Here is a 21,224-nt window from a genome sequence, read left to right as displayed (position 1 = left end):
TCATTCTCCCGTTGTACTCGGCCTTGGTGAGGCCGCAGCTGGAGTACTGCGTCCAGTTTTGGGCTCCACAATTCAAAAGGATGTGGAGAAGCTTGAGAGGGTGCAGAGAAGAGCCATGCACATGATCAGAGGTCAGGAAAACAGACCTTATGATGACAGGCTGAGAGCAATGGAGCTATTCAGCCTGGAAAAGCGCAGGCTCAGGGGCGATCTGGTGGCCACCTATAAATTTATCAGGGGTGCTCATCAGGATTTGGGGGAACATTTGTTCACCAGAGCACCCCAAGGGATGACAAGATCAAATGGTCACAAACTCCACTGTGACCAATTCAGGCTGGACATAAGAAAGAACTTCTTTACTGTCCGAGCCCCCAAGGTTTGGAATAGACTGCCGCCGGAGGCAGTTCAAGCACCCATTTTGAACACCTTCAGGACACATTTGGATGCTTATCTTGCTGGGATCCTGTGATCCCAGCTGACCTCCTGCCCCTGGGGCAGTGGGCTGGACTTGATAATTCTCCGGGGTCCCTTCCAGCCCCAATGTCTATGAAATCTATGAAAGCTTCAGAGGTGTAGAAATTAACACACGTTGGTAAAACAGGCTGCAAAGACACAGCACACTATGGCCCTCCTTTAGTCTTTTTATGTGCTTCCAATACTTGAGACTAAGCTCAGCTGGAAGGGACCCCGGAGCACTGCTTGAGATAGCAAGGCTGTGGCCCCGGAGTCGAGGCTTCTTAAGACCTCAAGGGTCATCAGTGCCTTCCCCCAGAGAAGGAAGGCACTGATCCTAAACCTTTGCAGAAAAATGCCTATGCAGCTGCTGGAAAGTCTCCAGTGAAGGACATTCTCAGAGGGCTTCCTGGACCAGTTAACAGCCAGGTTTCTTCTCCCCAGTGAAGCGATAGCTATTAAATGAACATCCAGTCCACATTTTTTTTCCAGCAAGTCCACTGCTCCTTCAATGATCAATTCCCCTACAGGGGCCATTTCAAGGAACGGGAAGGGGACTGGCTCCAAGCCCTGGCACTTTTTAAAGATAGACCTCTCTGTCGAAATGCAAAGGAATGCTGGAGCTATTCCAGTTCTACTGGAGATAGCCCCTAACGGAAGAGACTGAGATTTCACACACGATTTCACACGTTTGACACATTGGGAATGTCGAGTGGGACGTTCATACTCACTGTCCTGCCAAGGCAGGCAAAACAGGAGGAATGAGAGATTTACAGAGCATGCTCCTGACTTCTCATATGAGAACAATACTGTATCTGCGCCTCCAGGAAGAAGTGAAGAAGAAAACAAAGGTTTTAATGACACAGAGGCAAACAGGTTAGCCAGTGCGTTGATACAATATATAGCCAGGTTCATAACCTAAGTCTGAACATAGACCACACATGGGAGGAGGACCAGTAAGGGCTTTCTGTTGTTCAAAGCATGACTGCATACGAGGACACCAAAAACGTAGCACTGGGTTGCTTTACAAACACAGCAGAACAGTGTCATGGCCCATGTTGTACTGAGATGATGGAGCACAAATAAATGGACTCATTATATCCCATTTTAAAAGAGTTGATTTATAGTTGTAGTCCAGAATCAATGCCTTCAGGCCTCTACCCTTCATAACAGTGAATATAACCATCCATCTGGGCATACGTCTTATTTTCATATTCTCCTCTAACTGTTACTTGGGAAATCATGGTTGTTCCTTCTTTTTCCTATCATATCTTGTCCCTCCTTTTAACCATGCACATGGTCAGCATGTTCGTTTCGGTGGTGTTTAATCCTCTTTGATCCTTTGGGTTAAGACCTACCCTTCCGAGTCATAAGTTTGTACAAATCTTGTAAATCTAGATGACATCCTTTTTTAATGCAACATGCCTCATATTTCCTTCCATTTATTCTGTGCATTGGTTTTTTTTGCAACTCATCTAGTGGCATCTCTTCATTTATAATGGGACCCAGGTATTTCTAACTGATTCTCACTAAGTTTCTGCTCATATCTTCTATTGTACCTCCATTTGCATTTCTACAACCCACAAATTCTGTCTTAGTTGCATTAGTTTTAAGAACCTTGATCTGAAGTGCAACCTGCCAGTCTATGAAGTTTTCTTACACTTCTTCAAAAGGCTTTCTACATATCATGATATCATCTGAAAACATTATATGCCATGGTGCAGATCTTTTATCTTCTTCACTGATGATATCCATTGCAATTAAGAGAAGCAGACTAAATGCAGGGTCCTGAAATACAGTGCTGCAAAAGGTATCTGTTCCAACTTGTGTGGCGGTTTGATTAGACCTTACTAGTGTGATAAGGCACTTTTTGGGTATTTTCCTTTTCCTTAAGTTCCACTGCACAGCTTGTCTTGGGACCTGCTCAAATGCCTTTTCTAGGTTGATTAAGACCATGTACAGCAGTGTATTCTTCTCTCTGTTTTTTGGTAGTGATTCTGAGAGCAAACAGGGGATCTGCTGTGCTTTCTTTTCTTAAAACCAAACTAACTATCACTGGTCTCTGTGGTGCTTCCAACTTCAATAGTCTTATGTATTTTCAAGGAGTGCTGAGGTCACTTTTTGCGGTTGGAACATCTACATTCACTGCTCTCTGGGGTGGGAGATATCTGACTGGGTTGCCATTCATCTGGAATATGAATTCCAGTATGACTTCCTGGATTAAATGGAAGAGCCACCCTGTACCTGCAACTCCTAATGTTTATCTGGTTGTGTTGCTTTCCATTTTTCAGTTTATTTAGAGTTTTCCTGATTTCATCTGTGCTAACTGCTGGAATTTCATCTTGATTTATAGTGCCAACAGATGTGGTAAGTTCTTGGGAAAGTCTGCATCCAGTAATTTCTCAAAACATGTCTTCCAGGCATGCAAAATTTCTTTGGGATCAGCTGCTAATCCACTTTTCCCATCCGTAGCAACATGGGTTTTCACCTGTCATCTTTTAGCCAGTTTAGAAATAAGTTTTTCATCTCCACCACTGTCCAGTTTCTCATTCAAGTTATTCAGTGCTGCTTGATTTGCTTTTGTGACTTCCCTTTTACAGCTTTTTTCTCTTTTAGACAAACTACAAGGTTTGCATCTTTTTATTTTTTTAATTTTACCACTTCTTGGATGCTTCTCTCTTCCCCTCGATTGTTTGGCGGAAGGCAGAGCAGGGTGGCACTTTATGAACTAAATCACTTGGAGAAGCATGAGCTTTTGTGGGCTACAGCTTACTTCTGTGCTATGACTACCAAAGTAAGCTGCAATCAATGAAAGCTCATACCCGTCTGAAAAAGTTAGCCTCTGAGGTGCCGCCATGGCCTGCCTTCTGCCCAACTTTAGACTAATACACTGAAGTACCTCTCTTATTGCTTGCTTGTTAGACCTCACTGTTCCTCCACCAGGTTTTCCACCCAGTACTCCATGCTCTTATTCCAAAGGGAATTTTCATCGTGATTTGCATCATTACGGGTAGACTGTAGGTCGTCGCTATAAAATAATGGGTTTACTGTCATGATCTAGCTTCCATTATTTAATCTTTCACCCATATTGTTTCCTTGTTGTAGCCTTCAGCAATAACCTGAAGTCAATAACTAGTACCCAATACTTGGCTGCTGTGCTCTCATAAGGGATCTCTTTATAATGCTGTCTTTCACTTCTAGGCCTTTTGTAATATGTTCGCTACTTTTGAAGGTGATTAAGCACCCATTCTTCTTCCTGAAAAATATTTTCACCTATGCCAGTTTATGCATGTCTCCATCCTTTTGTCCATATCCATAAGCCCCTGGATTCTGCAATATGTACCCAGTTATGCAGAGCCTTCCTTTAGATGACAGAGCTGCTATATTTGTAGCTACTGGCATTGTAAAGTCATCTTTGTTTGGTCACAGTCCATACGTGAAGCACAGGCACTGATGATATAGATTATATTCTCGGCCCTGTTGTTTTGCACTGTTATCACTCTGCCGCTGACTCTTTTCATCACCAAGAGTCATTACTGTAAAACTTCATTGAGAATGAACCCAATTCCATTGCTTTGATTGGCCTTGCCCTTATTATATAACTTGTGTTCACTCGTATGTATTCCTCAAGGGTACTGAAAAAGCTCAGTGATAACAATTCCCCTATCAGTTCTTTTATTGCTGACCATTTTAATAGAAACCCTCCAGCTGGTCTGCTTATTTGTTGTTACTGAATGCAGCTACTGGTACTGGGTCAGGGAGCATCAGGGCAGAGAGCTCCTGAGCAATGCTGTTTAGCTGAAATACTATGTCTACTTTTGAGCATTGTGCTTTGAGAAAGAGAGAGACATGGGAAAGAGATCAGAGGAGAGCAATGAAAGTTATAAGAAGGTTTGTAAAACATGACATAGGAGGAAAAGGTGAAGGAATTGGATTTGTGTAGTCTCAAAAAGAGAAGATAGGACAAGGGATGATGACAGACTTATGATACCTAAATGCTGATGAGGAAGATTACAATCATTTATTCTCTGTGGCCATTGAGAGAGGCCAAGAAGAAATTAGCATGGTTTGCTACAAAAAAGATTTAGGCTGAATACTAGGAAAAAATTTCTAGCCATTAGGATTGTGAAACACTGGAACAGGCCATTTAGGGAGGTTATGAACTGCTTCACTGGAGGGGTTTAAGGCAAACATCTCTTCGGGGTGGGCTAGAATCATAGTATCATAGAAAATGAGGGTTGGGAGGGACCTCAGGAAGTCATCTAGTTCAACCATTTGCTCAAAGTAAGTCCATCCCAGCCAAAGCTTTGTCTACCTGCGACTTAAAAACCTCCAAGAATGGAGATTCCACAACCTCTCTGGGTAACTTGTCCCAGTGCTTTACTAGCCTCATCGTGGGAGAGTTTTTCCTAATAAACATGCCTTGCCACAACTAAGACCATTGGGTAATTACAATACGTCAGAGAAGACTCAATTAATTGAGTAAACTTTCTCATGACAAGGGTAGTAAAGCACTGGAGCAGGTCACCCAGAGAGGTGGTGGAAGCTCCATCCTTGGAGGTTTAGTTCCAGGTAAATAAAGCCCTGGCTTAGATGATGTAGCTGGGGATGGTCTTGCTTTGAGCAGAGGGTTGGACTAGATAAGCAGCTCTCAACCTTTTGCACCTATGTAAGGTCATTAAATCCTGATCCAACTGGTCGATGAGTGTGTGTGTTGGGGGGGAGGGTCCCCCAGAGGTAGTCAAAGAGCACAAAAGCAAAACTGGAAGCCCTGCCATGGCACTTCTGGTTTTGCTGCCACAACCCAAGTCCGACTGGTTGAGAAACCCTGGACCAGATGTGACCTCCTGAGGTCCCTTCCAACCCTAATTTTCTATGATTTTGTGATTAATTGAGTCTGCTGGAGCATGGTAATTACTGTGCTCCAGCCAGCCTCTGTATCTCATATATCAGCATCCCCCTGCTTCATAATGGCAGCGGGAGCGCTTTAACTCAACCTTATTTGATGAGCTTCAGATAAAGTGCCCCAGTGCCATTTTGAAGTGCGGGGATGCTGGTACATGAGATGCTCTGGGCATTTTAATTAAAGCAGCTCTCAGAGCCATTCTAATTAAAGCACTCTCCCACTCCCAAAACATGTATAAAAACACCCATTGCTCCTTTTCCTGTCATCTGCCACCACTGAGGAGAGTCCAGCTCCATCCTCTTTGGAACCACCCTGAAGGTAGCTGAAGGTTGCTATTAAATCTTCTCTTGGTCATCTCTTCCCTGGACTAAATAAGCCCAGTTCCTTCCGCTTCTCCTCATAAGTCATATGCCCCAGCCCCAGCCCCCTCACCATCTTCACTGCCTTCCACTGGACTCTCTCCAATTTGTCCACATCCTTTCTGTAGTGGGGGGCCCAAAACTGGACACAGTACTCCAGAGGTGGCCTCAACAGTGAATAGAGGGGAAGAATCACTTCCCTTTATCTGCTGGCAACACTCCTCCTAATGTAGCCCAAGACGCCGTTAGCCTTTTTGGCAACAAGGGCACACTGCTGGCTCATATTCAGCTTATTGTCCACTGTCACCCCCAGGTCCTTTTCTGCAGAGCTGCTGCTTAGCCAGTCAGTCCCCCAGCTGTACTGGCTGGGGCAGGATGAAGATTAGGTATGCCTGACCCTGCCTCAGTGCAAATAGTTAGACTAGATGTTCTCTTGAGGCCCCTTTCAGGCTTTCAGTTCTGTGATTATATGATTCATAACCTCCTCCTCCTTCCCCCAATACAAAGTTATCACCATGCCAGAAAAGAACAAGAGTACCCCCTTGCTGATATCTCTGCATGTCAAAAACCCAAGCTATTTTTCATCCCTCTTTCAGTGTCCCGTACTCTTTGTCACTACTAACCCACTGGCCTGACAGCTTGTGCAGTGCAGCTACACTCTGGGGGGCACAAAGCCTGCAGCATATGGACAACCCGCTGCACAGTAATATAAACTGAGTTCAAAGTCAAATTAAACAAGGACTGCCCTGGGTTCAGGAAATGGCTTTGAGTGGTAGGTGGCCAAAGTGTAGCAAACAGCACCTCAGAATTTCAGAACCTCTCTTTTGTAGTTAGGGTCTAAGACATGAAAGCTTGAATAGATCAGAGAAGACAGCAAAGGTTTCAAAGAACAGTGGACTCCAGCAGCAAGTAAAGTCCTCTGCCATGGGATCTTGGGGACAATAGGCCTTAGACTTTCACAGAGGAGGCTGTTAACTTGGTGGTAACAACTATAACTCCTTACAAAGATATGGTCCCTTTCATTTCTAAGGATCCTTTACAGACTTGAATGGATACAGTACACTACATATGCCTAATACAGATTCTCCCACTAACGCTGCCAGTTCCTGTCTGTTTGGGCAGCTGCCCTTCCTCTTGCTTTCTGAATTCCTGATGGTCTTAAAGTTGCTGGTGAGGAAGGGAAGGAAAGCACTATCTGTGTGTCTGGGAGACAGTCATCTTCCCTCCAAACCTCATGTACCTTTGGTCTAGAGTACTGGTCAGCCCCACAAAATCCCATTTCTAGTGGGGAATTGCCCTTCTCAAAATCTTGGGCAGGAGGAGGGGGATTCTCCCTATGTCCCGGAAAAGCACAGGGCTTTATCATGCCATATATCATGCTATATTGAGGTAGTCCTGGGGACAGAAAGAAGTTATGTGGCGGTTACCTCCCTTCTGCTGTGTTTTATTCAAGAATAAGCATATAATTAATTCTTAACAAATGATAAATAGTGTACATCAGAGTTGCGTTTTGTCTGTCACTGAAATGCACATGTGAAACACAGAATGTGTTTAGCAGCTCCCAGCCAAACTACCCAGCATATTTGCGGAGGATGTCAGAAACACCTTTTCCAAATCAAAATGCAGGTATAATGTTTATGGAGAAAGAATATAACTGTGTGAGCTGAATTCTGGCCATGCACGACCCTGATGAAACATATAATGGGCTTTTTTGGTGCCCACAAGTGGTCAGGATTTCTCATGAAAGAGACAATACTTTCAAGAACTCCTGACAAGTATTGAGTTGAACAGGTTTGAGGTGAACCCCCTCTCTCTACTGAATCAGCAGTACTGCTTGCTCAGGAACTATAGACTGATGGCTAGAAAATTATATTTAGATATTTGCTTCTAGGAGCTGGCTCATAGATAAAATAGATATTGCATTAGAACAATGGTCCAGGGGACTGGCAAGGGTTAATTGGTTTCAAAAAGCCTGTTTGTGACACTTACCTTCAAGGCAAACACCGTGTTGGAGGCCAATGGAGAAGCAGGCATAAATAAGCTGGGAAATTTGAACAGTGTATCCATATCACTAGATACGGTAGCATTAAGTCACAGTGACCAGCTGCAGAGCCCTTGGGATTTCCAGTTTTGGTTGATGGACCAAATTAGGAGGCCAGGGCATGCCCAAATTAAGACACCAATAAATGACCAAATTAAGAAATGTGTACATGATGGGGAAACAAAGGCATATGCTCCCAGAACAGAATGTGGATAGTATGATGACCACAGGGAAGCCAATCAATGATGCCCGGGAATGAAGTCATCAACAGGGATTCTGTAGGGACCACTATATATATATATATCTGTCAGTGGTGTTTCATTTTAATCACAGAAACATGTGGATTTTGGGTTACTTTTTTAAATCTGAAAATTGGGGATTTTTTAATCAAAGAAAACCAGGATCCCTGGTCATCAGAGGAAGAAAACAAAACAAAAGGAGGGATTTCAGAGCAGCAAAGGGTCCCCAACGGGGGGAACCCAAGGCCACCATGAACAGAAGGCACACCACCAGCCCATCTCACCCACCCAACTGGGGAGGATGGGCCCCAGCCCTTGACCTTTAAGACTGCTGATATTCAAGAAAGAGCTATGGGGTGAAGCTCATGTACTGGCCACATGTACCTTCCCTCTGTGACAGACCTAGGACTGATAGATATAGAATTGCGAAGGAGCGGGTATTTTGTTTGCCCCACCTGCATTACTCTTATCTGGTATCACTGCATATCAATACAATTTGCCTGTTTTTGAATGGAAGAGGCTGTGGTCAGTCTGAGGGTTTGGGTCCCCCTGGAACAAGGTACCTAGGTCATAAATCCCATGCCAACATAGACTAGATTCCACTCCATTCCCCTTATTAGACACCTAAACAGACTGAGACACTCAAGTGTGATTCTACCTGCTCCATTCAAGTTCTGAAAATCCATTAATGCATCTATTTTTGTCACAAAAAAGCAGCAAGGTGTAAGCATACCCATTCACCTCCTGTACCAACAGTTTTTCAGGGACATAAACTGTATGGAACAGAATTGCGCTTAGGTGCCTAAACCTATGTAGGAGACCTGATGAAGACTGAATTGCATTCGGAAACTCATGTAACTCTATCCCAGCTATACAGTTGATCCAATAAAAGATATTGCCCTAAAAAAATCCTGGCCTCTTGCATACATCTACTTACATACGGAATAGAATTTGGCCCTATGTATTTGTGTTAGTAACTCCAACCAGGGAAGGCACCAGCCTCTTCCTGGTGGGGGAGAGAAAATTGTGGGGTGTGGGGCTGTGCTATATATCTTCTGGTTAAACATACTTATTTGGCTGGGCCAGGAGTGCTATTTTTCTGCAGGCTGCAGGCAGAAATGGGGCAGGCTCAGCTGTGCAGGGTAGGTGGCTACGGTGAATTCTGGGGTAGCAATAGCCCCCCAAGCCTTCCCCTAGCACCGCCCCTAGCTCCAACCTCCTCAGGTCCTAACAATGCAGAGATTGAGGTGAGAGGGAAAGAAGACCTCTGGAGATACAAACATTTAATTTTGCCTTCCATGTTGGTTACTCAGTTGCTCTGGGAAAAAGTGCTACAGCAATAGCACAAATAAATCCAAGCAATGCTCCATCTCAGATCTGCAGCGCTCAAGACCCAGGAAGAAGCAGGTCAGTCAAAAAAAGTGACCTTTCTACCCGACTTTGGTCTTCCCCAGCACAAAAACATCGCAAGACGCCAAGAGCATGCACATGTACCCTGACCCACACCCTGCTTCTCTTACATAACCCTTCCTGTATGCTCTCGACCAAGCTGGGTTTCTTCGTCTCCTTCATGTTTGCGTTGCTGTCTTGGCTGCTTAGGCTGAGATCGGCATCATCCAGGCTGCCCCGTTTGCCTTCATAGTTCTAATTAAAACACACGCACGGGACCATAATCAGGTTGAGTGCTCACAATGCTGCCAGCTGTTTGTGTACACCTCAAAGAACAGCAATACAAGACATCCCTCTAGTTCCCTGAGCAGCTTTTGCTCAATGCTGCTCTCATAAATGTGACTCCTCATAACTTATTTCAGCTCATTTATTTACCGTGCTGCAATAACCTGAACTCTGCCATTTGACTAGGAGTGCTATAAAACAGTAGCTGTAACAGGCTTAATGGGCTTAGCAAGAAACATGCTGTGCCTTTTCTGCACTGCATGTAAGCGCAATAACCACGCACAATGCAAACACATCAAGTTGCACCAAAATTGCTTGACAAGACATAAGCCCTTGAGAGAAGAAACATTTACACTAGTGGAATTGGTATTATGTTGGTATAAAAAAGTAGCAGACAGATGACCTAAACTCCTTAGTTAGCAAACTGTCTCCACTCTGATAGGGAATTAGCCCTGAAGGAAAAAGGGGTAAAATTCTCCTGATAGAAGTTATGCCAGTTTAAGTTTCCTCTGTATGCATCTATCCCAGGCTAGCTATTTATTACAGCCAAACAACAGGCTGTTCCCCACTATCTAGTGGCAATGTGCCGTAATAGTTGTCCATTGCCTATGAACTAACCTGGGAAAACAGTACTTATCTGTCCCTGATCCTAGTGCAATGTATATAGATATACAAAACTGATGTAAATTATATCAGGGTTTGTGTATGTGTAAGTCTGTCCATACTCATATACTATTATGACCCAAACTCTGCAAAAGGTCAATGGAAAACATACTACAGAGTTGAATAATCCTAAATGTCAAACATATTATGTTGTTTTAAAACAGTTACTGGGAAGTGTTCAGTGACAGAGTCCAATTAAGTTGAGAATCCCTCCCCACAATTCTGCAATTTTTAAAAAACTAATTAATTTTCTCTTCCTACCAAGGAATTAATATGAGCAATCTAGTGGGTGTGACCATAAGAATTCACAGAACTGATCGCTGGGAACTGCAATGATATTAGATGCCGAGGACCAATGAGCAGCTCTGGTGAAACTGCTTACCTCTAGAACGTTGCATTTGATATGAGTTTGGTCCTGTTCGTTAAGGATCATTTTAGTTGCAATTTTCAATTAAAATGTCACTGTGTTTTGTAAAGGAAGCCCTTTAAATACAATGGACTTTAATCAGCTTCAGTGCTCTGCCTTGCTGCATAAAGGCAAGAGGGGTCTATTAACTTAATCTTGTTTGCTAATTTTAATTAACACGTGTACCTGGAATACTAATTAGCTACATTAGTCTGATTAAGTAATGCATATGGAGATGTTCTGCATGTAGAAGGGGATGGCACAGGGAGCGTTTGATTACGAAACAGCTTGCATCTTTAGTGCGACTGCATGTTTAGTGCTTGCCTATTAATGACTGGGGTTGGTCAGCCTTCCAGATGAAACACCTGTCCCTTGACAAAGGGGCCACAGGGCCCAATATTTTGCACTGAGAACTTAAACCTGTTTGTTACCCACTGGGAAGAAACAGCCTGGGAAGCATTTGTGTAGCATCGTGTATACTGCCCTAGCCATTACTATTCCACCTCCTTCATAAGGACACAAACAGGGTGGAAAAGAAGCCTGCCCTGTGCTTTGAAAAGCGTCATCTCCACTGCCTGACCAGTTCTTGGTTTTCCAACTGAGAATCACTTATTATTTTTAAATAAGTCAAAGAACAGCCTTCAGATGGTCGCCAGTTTAGATCACTGGAGCGCCGTGCTGGATTCCAACCATGCGAAAGGGTACGAATCTTATTTCATTGGTAACTCTACAACAACACTCACAGACAGTAGGCAGGACTATACCACTTGTCACAACTGTACCTGCTCGTAAAGTATCCGCTCTATCTGCTTGTCCTCCTTCTTTTTAGAGAGCCAGCGTTCACACAGGAACACAAACACTTCTTCTGTATCTTCATCTGTAATCTCCACTTTGTCCAGGTACCACTCCGGATTCAGCATGGCGTTGTCATGACGGATCTTGATCTTGTACACAAGGCCGAGGTCCACCGCCTGCAGTGTGAACACGTCCTCCTACAAGATGTTAAATAGCAATATAGATTCTTTTAATGGTGGGTTTTTAACGGCTTCTCTACTGGTTGAACACACATGTTCATTGGGGAATATACTAAATGTATATAGCCAGCCTCACTGGAGAGTATTGGATTAAAAGCTGTAGGAGAATAGTCTACGAATGGTTCTCTGTCCATTATATCTGTCCTAAGAGGGAAGGAAAGGCTTAAAATACTTCATTCTACTATGAAACGGATAGTACAAAAATGGCACATGCTTATCCGGCGAGGACAGGCAGTGGAGTACCTAGAGTTGTATCTGCTGAGCTTTGTGACTAAATAAGATTCTACTATTTACTCCTGTTTGCTCATCAGGGACCATACAGCTAGCAGGGAGGGAATTGCTTTTTCTTATGATTAGCACATCAATGAAGTGTGAACTAAATCACAGTTGAAACTCCAAGTTCTGGTTTACTCAAACCAGGTGGAGGCAGGTTTGGCTACTCATGCACATCTCCTAGTGAAGTGAGTAGGAAAGAAACCCAACCAGTTTATTAGGCTCAATATTAAGCCTACAAAGCTGCTTCTCGTAAGAAGTCCTTTTAATTAATTTTTAAATGAGAACATTTAATCTGACCATTTTTCAAAGATCACAACTGAAGAGCTTATAAAAATGGTGTTACTTGATGAGGTCCCAAGATAAAGTATAATGAGTGCTACGGGTCAGATTTACCACAGCTGACCTCCAGTTTTGAAGATTCAAATGAGCTACTTAGAGGCACAGAGGCTGTTAATGTTGACTTCAATTACATGTTCTCCCAATTTTGTGACTGAAAACAAAAAGGCTCGATATAAGGTCAAGCTGAAAATTTAGTCCAAACCATTGACTTCAAGCAAAGAAATAGCTCAGGGTCTGATGTAGCGTCCATGAGCACAGTTCCTAAGTACCAATGTTACACTGTAATATACTGTGCATATAAAATATGTAGTAATGTTTAAAAAGCAATAAGCATCTTTTTTTTTTCCATCAGGACTTTCATCTGCCAGTTTTGTTCATCCTTATGGACGGTCTCTTCTAACCAGGAAGCTCAGTTATTCATAGTTTCATAGCAGCTAGGGCCAGGAGGGACCTGAACAGATCATCTAGCCTAACCCCCTGCCACAGGCAGGAATGAATGCTGGGTTCACAAGACCCCAGACAGGTGATCATCCAACCTCCTCTTGAATTTGCCCAAGGTAGGAGCGAGGACGTTGGTTCCCTAGGAAGTCGGTAACAGATTTTGGCCACCCTAACTGTAAAATATATAAACTGTAAAATATTCAACTGTCCATCCCTGTGTTTTAGGAGTGCAACGTAGAAGACATAATGGAGTGATGCTATTTATACCTGGCCTCTTTCAAATTTGTTCATGTTTGTTTCAGACTTGCTGAGTTTCCTCTCTCCAGTGTCCCCGAGGTCTCCATACATAGTCAGGTAAACATTTGCATCTGTCCCAGCACCGTACACATCTCCGGTGAAAACGCTTATCCCATATGTATGAACTGCATAAAGACAGACATACAAATACATGATTTCAGAGCACAGGGACATTCAGAGTTGCTCTCCTGAGCTTTACCTAAAAACACTGGCCTTCCATCGCCTCCTGTCCAGACAAAGTCCGTAATCTGCTTTGCACAGATAACGCAGAAGTCCAGTTTTGAGGCTCCCACTACAGACTGGATGTGGCCAAATTGGAGACAATCTAGTGGAGGGCAATGAAAATGGTTAGGAAGTTCGAGCTTGTGAGGGGAGGCTAAGGGAACTGGACTTATTTAGTCTGGAGAAAAGAAGACTGAGAGGGGATTTAATAAGAGACTTCAACTCCCTGAAGCGGGGTTCAACAGAGGATGGAGCTGGACTGTCTTCAGTGGTGGCAGATGACAGAACAAGGAGAAATGGGCTCAAGTTGCTGCAAGGGAAGTTGAGGTTAGATATGAGGAAAAACTCTCTAACCAGGAAGGCAGTAAAACACTGGAACAGGTTACGCAGAGGAGTGGTGAAGATCTGGTCATTTGAAGACCTGGCTGGACAAAGCTTTGTCTGAGATGATCTAGTTGGGGATGGTCCTGCTTTGAGCAGGGGGTTGGACTGAATGGCTTCCTGAGTTTCCTCCCTACCCTAATTTTCTATGATTTTTATGAAAATGCAACATATCATTAGTTATCATCAGGAGAGCGGTGGGGGGAGGGGGGAGAGGGAGAGAAGGGAAGGGGGAATGGGGCTGGCAGGGAGGGTACACACCCCTTCCACCCCCACCGCTGTCTCCGGCTCACCCGGGTGGAGGGGAAGCCCCAGAGTTGCTCCTGCCCTGTTCCAGCTGTGGGCTGCAGGGAACAGCTGCATAAGGAGCCAGATTCCAGGAGTTCACAGGTTCCTCCTACCAGTGCCTACTCCAACCCACTGGGGAAATGGAGGGCAGTTCAGAAAAGTGGTGGTGGCAGTCACAGCAGGCAGGTTTTCTGCTCCTTGCCCAGGTCCCCCACGTCTCCCACCAACCTGGGCACCCCAGATATGGCTCACCCCATGCCCCACACCATCTGAGAGGAGACATGCCACACCTCCTTTCAGCAAATCCTGGATCTGCCCATGCTTACCACTGATTTCATAGTACTACATTTGAGTTTAACATTTTTCAGGGCCTTCCAGAAGTCATCCAGTCCAACCCCCTGCTCAAGGCAAAATCATCCTCATCCTCGTCACACCATGCAAATCTTTGTCTGATCAATCCTAATACTGCACAAACAGCTCTGTTGCACAACTACAAGGCATGTTGCCCAAAGACACCAAAACCACCCTAACTGGCACAGACAAAGGAGGGGAACAAGGGCTGGCATTGTCCTGCTTCTGCCAGGGTTGTTAATATGTCCTCAAGAGATACAAGGAAGAAGGCCATACCTCCACTGCAGAAGAAGATATCCCTTCCCCTTCTCCCCCAAGTCCATACCAATGTGACCAAAGGGTAAAATTCCTCTCGACTCCAAATGTGGCAACCGGGCTGACCCTGAGGGGAGGGGCAAGACCCTCTAACCAGGAACATCTTGTTTTAGTCCCAGAAGAAGGACTGGCACGCCCCAAACACAACCCCAGTCTTGGCTTGCAGCTAACACCCAAAGCTTCTGTCTGAAGAAGGTGGAAACCCCCTCCCCCACAAATACCTGCAGTAACAGGAGGGGAAAACAAGTGGCAGCTAGCAAAGGCCCAGAAGTGTGTAAAAAAGCGAACACCCTCCACTGTGCTTTGCATCAGCAGGATGAGGGATCTAAAGCTGTGAACTCTTAATGCTTCATTGTCCACAAAACCATCAGGGATTTGGGTTCACAATGATCACCAGAGTTGATGAGACTTGGCTGCTTAAATTCCCTGTACCGAGAAAAGAGAATGGTCTCCCGAATCTTCTTGCTCAGGCAATATTTAATTACTGACAGGCTATAGTTGTACCGGTTAAGTAGCTCTTTGTGTTTTGCTTACTCAGTAATGAGCCAATAAAGTCTCTTCCAGTCTTTACTAATGTGGCTTTCTCATCTGCTGAATTGCTGCTGTTCCTGTACCTCTGCTCCCTTCCCATTTACATGGGAAAAACAAATGGTTCCTGAATAGACACTCCCAGATAAAAACAATTAGTTGTTGAATAGGTTTGCGCTCACATTAGGGTGATGGAAACCCTAGAGAGGGTCTCTCTGGCTGCTTTCTATATTACTCCCACAGGATTCAAACACGAGAAGGAAAAAACAGCTGCATGCTTTGTGGGAGGCGCAAGATCTTAAGTGTAGAGAATTACCAGGTTTGCTTGTCTGTTAATAGCATCAAACAAAAGGAGTATATTGCTTTTTTTTCAGCCCTTCTATACTGAGCACTCAGAATAAAACAGGGCCTGCCCAAGCTTGCAACCTGTGAAAGAGTCCCCATTGACTTCCAAGGGAGAGGGGCAGGTAGGTCGCTCTGGGAATACCCATTTGGGTTGCTGCCCTTTCATTCTGCTCCGCTTTGCTTCTTTGTTAGAAGAAGTAAAATAAGAAACAAGCAATTCTGATCACTTGTGAAGAAGTGAAAAAAGAAACGAGCAATTCTTATCACTTGTGCTCATTATGGATGCCCTGGGGTTTTTCACAAGTGCTGGCTCTAGTTCTATTTGGGGAATGAATTAGGTTGCACCCACCCTATTCCCCTCTGCTATTCCAACATCATAACGTATTTTTGCCTTTATATTATGAACTAAGGTACTGCATCTTGCTGCTGTGATCTGTCAGACTGGGGCTTTTCAGCTGAGAGATGATTGCACTTTAATAATGAGTGGAGCAAAAACCTACCGAGATGGTCTGCATCGTTGGTTTGTTAAATCTGACTCCATGCATGTCATTTCAGGAGAGAATTACCGCACATTAAGTTTGCAGATCAAAGCATTTAGAATTTATTTTGACCTGCTAACTTGCATTAAAACTACAACTGTCCTGCCCTTAGCAGGATTTTACCTTTTGCCAGTGACCGCAGATTAGTCGACACGAGGTCAAAAGACACTGTTTTCTAAGGCACACCCTGAAGACCCAGCTCTCTTTTGGGTACCATTCTGGCAATGAGAAGATCTTTAAAGCAGATGTAATTTATGCACACAGACATATGCTGTAGCATAAATGCAAATCAGATCTTGAAAGAGAAAAAAACAAAAAACAAGGATAATTTCCTTCACTGAATCAGCACGTCGCCAGGTGCCTGAACCCTGACCGAAAACGGTGAGTAAAAGGAACAGCTGGATTCAGTCAGCTCCATCCAGGCTATAAGAGGTTTTAGAAAATCTTTCAAGTATAGAAGTAACTTTGGCCTTGGCACAAAGAAAGCCTTAGCAGTAGCCAAGCTCTTGAGAGAACTATTTATTCTGCTACTGTTACATACATTCATTAATAAAGTCAAATGCCAAGAAGGGACGACAGTTAGAGGCTGTACAGCAAGTAACTCAACCTACTCATAGAGGGATTTAAATGAGGAAAGGAGTCTACAGGCCAATCTATGTTACATCCTTGGAGAGCAGCATGAAGAAAGTACAAAGCCCACAGTGGGGAAAAAAGTAGGACTGAAGTTGATGGTATGGGAAGACCAGAAAGAGTCAAAGGCAGTAAAAGGCACTGAGGGCGAAGGAGGAGAGAGGTTTGCAAGGCCTGGAAGCTACAGACAAGAAGTTGGGAAGGACTGTGGAAGAGTAAAGAGCAGAGCCAAGGAGTAATTCAAAAAGTGTAGGTTTATGACACGGTCCTAGCAACAGGAAAGGATGATGATCTCACAGATGAGTTAAGGAAGCCAGAGAAAAGGCATTTGCAGTAACCCACTAGAGTATTTTCCCTCTTAAAATATGGCCACTGCTAGGATTGATTTTTTTTTTTTATTATATTCATTTTTTTTTTCAGGAACATACTTGCAAGTAAGCAGTCTTTAGTAGCACTGCATTTATTTGAACTACATAGCCACATGGTGGAGATGGGAAGAAGGGATTTCACTTACCCTCCAGGGGTTCTTCCACTTCCTGTTCTATCTGCTTGAGTTTCCCATCTTTTGTGAGCTTTTCAGTGAAGATATCGGATGGTACCAGTTCTCTTATGGTCTCACCATCATCTTCAGATTTTGCAAGCCACCTTTCGCATGGAAACGTAATGGTTTCTGAACCCTGGACTCACATGAAAAAGGCATTCTCTTGTTACATGGAGGTGGCATAACAGCTTGGGCACAGTCACGGATTGGCAAGTACAATGAATCTGTACACATATATGTATGCACATACACAGATTAAAAACTGCTAACTGCAACAACCAAGACATGCACATATGGAGCAAACCAGAACAAAGCACACCTTTAACTAAAAAACCCTCCTTCTGGTTATTCAGTACCCAAATTTACCTTCATTCAAATGCAACTGCAAGAAGCAACAGATATTGTCTGGTAGGCAAACTAACAAAAATAAACTCCCCAAAATACTCCATAAGGATTGCTGGTGTGATCTAATAGGACTTTTCGTCTCCATTTCCAGTGGGATCCAATACCTGATCCTACAAACACTTCCCACTGAAGTTGTGTTTCATGACGGGTAGGCAGACTTTTGAAACCCTCTCTCAATCTCCCTTCTTCAAGCACTGCTCCCTTCCAAGTCAATGGTTTCTCTGGCATCAGCACTTCAGGATTTGGCCCTATAATTCTATGACTCAAGATGACTCAGATCATTCCCACATGTATTTTAAGAGAAACACCCCCCTGCTTCTCTCCCACCCACCCCCATCCTCATCTTATTTTTTATCCTTTGTTCTGACTTTATTTGAAGGAAACAAGCACAGTTTCTACCATGGAAGAAGTGAAAAAACCCCTCATGTTTTCCTCTCGGCAGATTAAAAAAATAAATAAAAATCAATGCCAGATCACTTCCTAAGGATATTGAAATATTTCTTTAAGGGCTTAAACTACAAGGCAGGGAAGCTCTCTCTCTGAGTTAGTGCCAAATCTGTACCTTCTTCTGAAATAGTATGATCTTCCTTTAACCTTCAAGTCCCACAAGGCTGCACTCACTACATGGCATAAAGGAAGCAAAGGTGCTTGACTGCACTATTGCCTTGATTCTACCTCTCATGAGATCCTCAGCTCTCCTCACTTGCACTGCTGTAGCTGCCTTAGGTTGTCCTCCAAATTCCCACTGCACATACTATGCAATCAACTCCCATTGCAGTCCGTGGGCACCTATCTACCTTTCAGATTTGGCCCTAAGAGCCTTGCTCAAGGTTATAGAGAAAGTTGGTGGAAGGGATGGCGCGTGAATTCAGGTTACCCAAATCATGTTACTGCCCTAAGCAGTGGCCTACATTTATCATCCTTACACTGCCATTCATAATTTCATTCATAATCCCAATCACTCCATGGGGATTCCCACGCACTTCAAGATCCTGCCCAGAATAGTAGTGCTCCCCATTTCTGAAGCCCTCCATGGACTTGCCTCTGCTGCTATCTTCCCCCTTTTATCCTGTCTCCATTCACTCTGCTGCCACACCACCCTTCGCGTTTTTTAACTCCCCCTACTCTCACCCTGCTACCCTGCAGGAGGCTTCTCACCAGCAACTCAGGACATTTAATACAACCCCCCTCTGACTCCAAATCTGAGACAGAAATACAATTTCTCTCTTGCTTATCATTCTGAATTCTTATCAGCTATTCCTGGCAGTGCTGTTCTGCATCCTGTACTTTCAATAATTATGTAAAATATGCGGAATATGGTTTGTATGATAAAGACGCCAGACAAAATCAACTGGGACTGCTGATTGTTGCAAATCTTTATTTTCAGGAGTTCTTATTTGTGTTCTCTTTAGGGTACTGCCTAGACCGAACACAATATGTCAGATGCTTACTAAACTCCTGGTACTTATTACCCTTACTTTACAAATCTTTGTATTGGTTCCCATACAATGGTTGTGTTCAAACAGTGTAACCAGCTTTCTCTCTGTATGTTCCAAACTATTTGTTATAATCAAAACCCATCCACTGATTTTGCCCCCCCCACCCCTTCACCCACAGCCATTTAAAATCTTGTATCAATGGGAAGACATGATATTTGGTAACTAAATTCTCTGTTACCATTAGCTATTCCTAACATGCCTTGTCATTTAGGCCATGGTGGAGGGACATATGGTGCTCTAGCTTTTAAAAAAATTATAAATGCAAGTAATGATATCACGGTTGGTCGTACACCAACCACATATCATTGCTATGAACACCATGTGCTCAGATACGTGGTGCTTTGGGCAGCGAAGTGGTTAGCCATGTTTGTCTGAAATCTACCATAAAATAGGGCAGGATACACCCTCTGATACTAATTGTTTCAGAGAGGCATGACCTTTTGTAGATAATAACCGACTTCTGACAAACAGGTTGTTGCCTATGAAAGCTCATGCCTCTCTGAACCCACCAGACTCTACGGTGCCACCTTGCGCTACCTTCTCTGTGGTACTTTGAGGACGTCAAATTGAATGTCTGCATATGGGTAATAGGATAGAGTCATGACAAGAGTTAACTGTACCGTTGTTATTAAAACCCATGTCATTGCCACGGTTTCTACTGGAGTCACCTTCTCAGTGACCATATTCTCATTGCAGTGACACAAGGTATGTTATTGTACGTTAATGGCTGTAAAATCTCGTTGTAGCTACAATCTTGTTTCATTAGGGTTTGAGTTTGGCTATAAATGGTATGACAGTCTGCTGAAAGCCAATGCTTTACCCTATTCTGAGCTGTAACGAATGAAATATAATTATCAGATATAATTGGCCCACCTTGGCAGCACTTCCTTGGTGGGCAGTGAGTTTAGTTTCCTACCCATGTGCTTTCAATTTAATCTGAGAAATTACTGACCTCATTTTTCATTTGCAATGTACAGATACATCTAGGCACAACTTAGCAGTCTAATCAGGCAGCTCAGCTTTTAAAAGCTTTGGCAGCATATTGCTATCCTGTGGCAGGTCGTAATATCCTGCGGCTGATTACAGCAGCATCATGCAGTGCTCCGTTTCTTCTTTTTGACGTGCCAGAATCAAAAGATCAGCAAAACTGTGGTTCGCTCCATTTTTAAAGCAACATTGACTTTAGTGTTTCCCACAGTCTTCTCACAGTCCATTATTGATATGTTGGGTTTCACTGCTGGCTGGCCTCAGGTTTAGGCCCACTTCTGTATCTGCAGACAAAGCAACAAGCACTGGGAAACTGGAGCTCGTCACAGTTCTGGCTCAAACAGTGGTACAACAGAGTCCAGTAGTGTGTTTTCCCTTGGGTTTTGTACCCTGGAAATTCACTTCTTCAAATGCCAAGAATTGGCAATATTGTTGCTTTGTTCTTTGACCCAACTAGGTTAAACAGGATCAGTTTGGGTCACTTCTTGACTAACAAATATTTAAAGAACACCTGGGGTCTATAGAAAATGACTAACTGTTCAAGTTTAGGGGGGCTCCTCCATTTAAGAAAATGCCAAGCCAATACTGGAGGTCTCCTCTACACTACAGTAAAAGGTTTGCCAGTGTAGCAACGCCAGCCAGCCTTCCTTATGCAAAATGTAACTCATAACAAGAAAAAAGTGCATTTGCTTTCAGAGTTAGACTGATTTCTGAGTAAAATAAGTTATAGCAAGAAAAGTACTTATAGGCCAACAGAAGTGCTTCTGTACTAAGATTTTTCCATAATAAAAATTCCACAAACTTTTTACCTCCCTAATCCACATGACTATCACAGCCAATGTTTCTAGCACAGACCTGGTCTGAGCAGGATAAAGCAGGGAACTGCTGCAGAAAGTACAAGAGTTTGGAAAGTCTCACACCGAAGTGTATGACACCAACGACATGCTCACGTGTGATGACTCTGTAAGACTCCTCAGTAATGGTGGCCAAATTCAAGGTATTAACCAGGCCTTTCAGACCAGGTACCTGTGGCTGACTGAGACACAATGGGGAGACTGGAGGAAG

General features: G+C 43.7%; 1 protein-coding gene across 1 annotated transcript in view; it reads right to left on the bottom strand.

The window, feature by feature from the left end:
• The window catches only part of LOXHD1 (lipoxygenase homology domains 1), a 193,395-nt gene that overhangs the window by 57,959 nt on the left and 114,212 nt on the right, over positions 1-21,224 (bottom strand). Inside the window, exons 28-31 of the mRNA XM_019531681.1 lie at positions 17,242-17,404; positions 13,099-13,253; positions 11,524-11,733; positions 9,519-9,642 (exon numbers count right to left, since the gene is read on the bottom strand). Of these exons, the coding sequence (XP_019387226.1) occupies positions 9,519-9,642; positions 11,524-11,733; positions 13,099-13,253; positions 17,242-17,404 (652 nt within the window). The remainder of the gene's footprint in view (positions 1-9,518; positions 9,643-11,523; positions 11,734-13,098; positions 13,254-17,241; positions 17,405-21,224) is intronic.

Source organism: Crocodylus porosus, unplaced genomic scaffold, assembly GCF_001723895.1.
Source record: "Crocodylus porosus isolate Cpor-Errol unplaced genomic scaffold, CroPor_comp1, whole genome shotgun sequence".
NCBI classification, from domain to species: domain Eukaryota; kingdom Metazoa; phylum Chordata; order Crocodylia; family Crocodylidae; genus Crocodylus; species Crocodylus porosus.
Note: the sequence above shows the minus strand (reverse complement) of the source record. Positions and strands in the feature narration are given on the sequence as shown.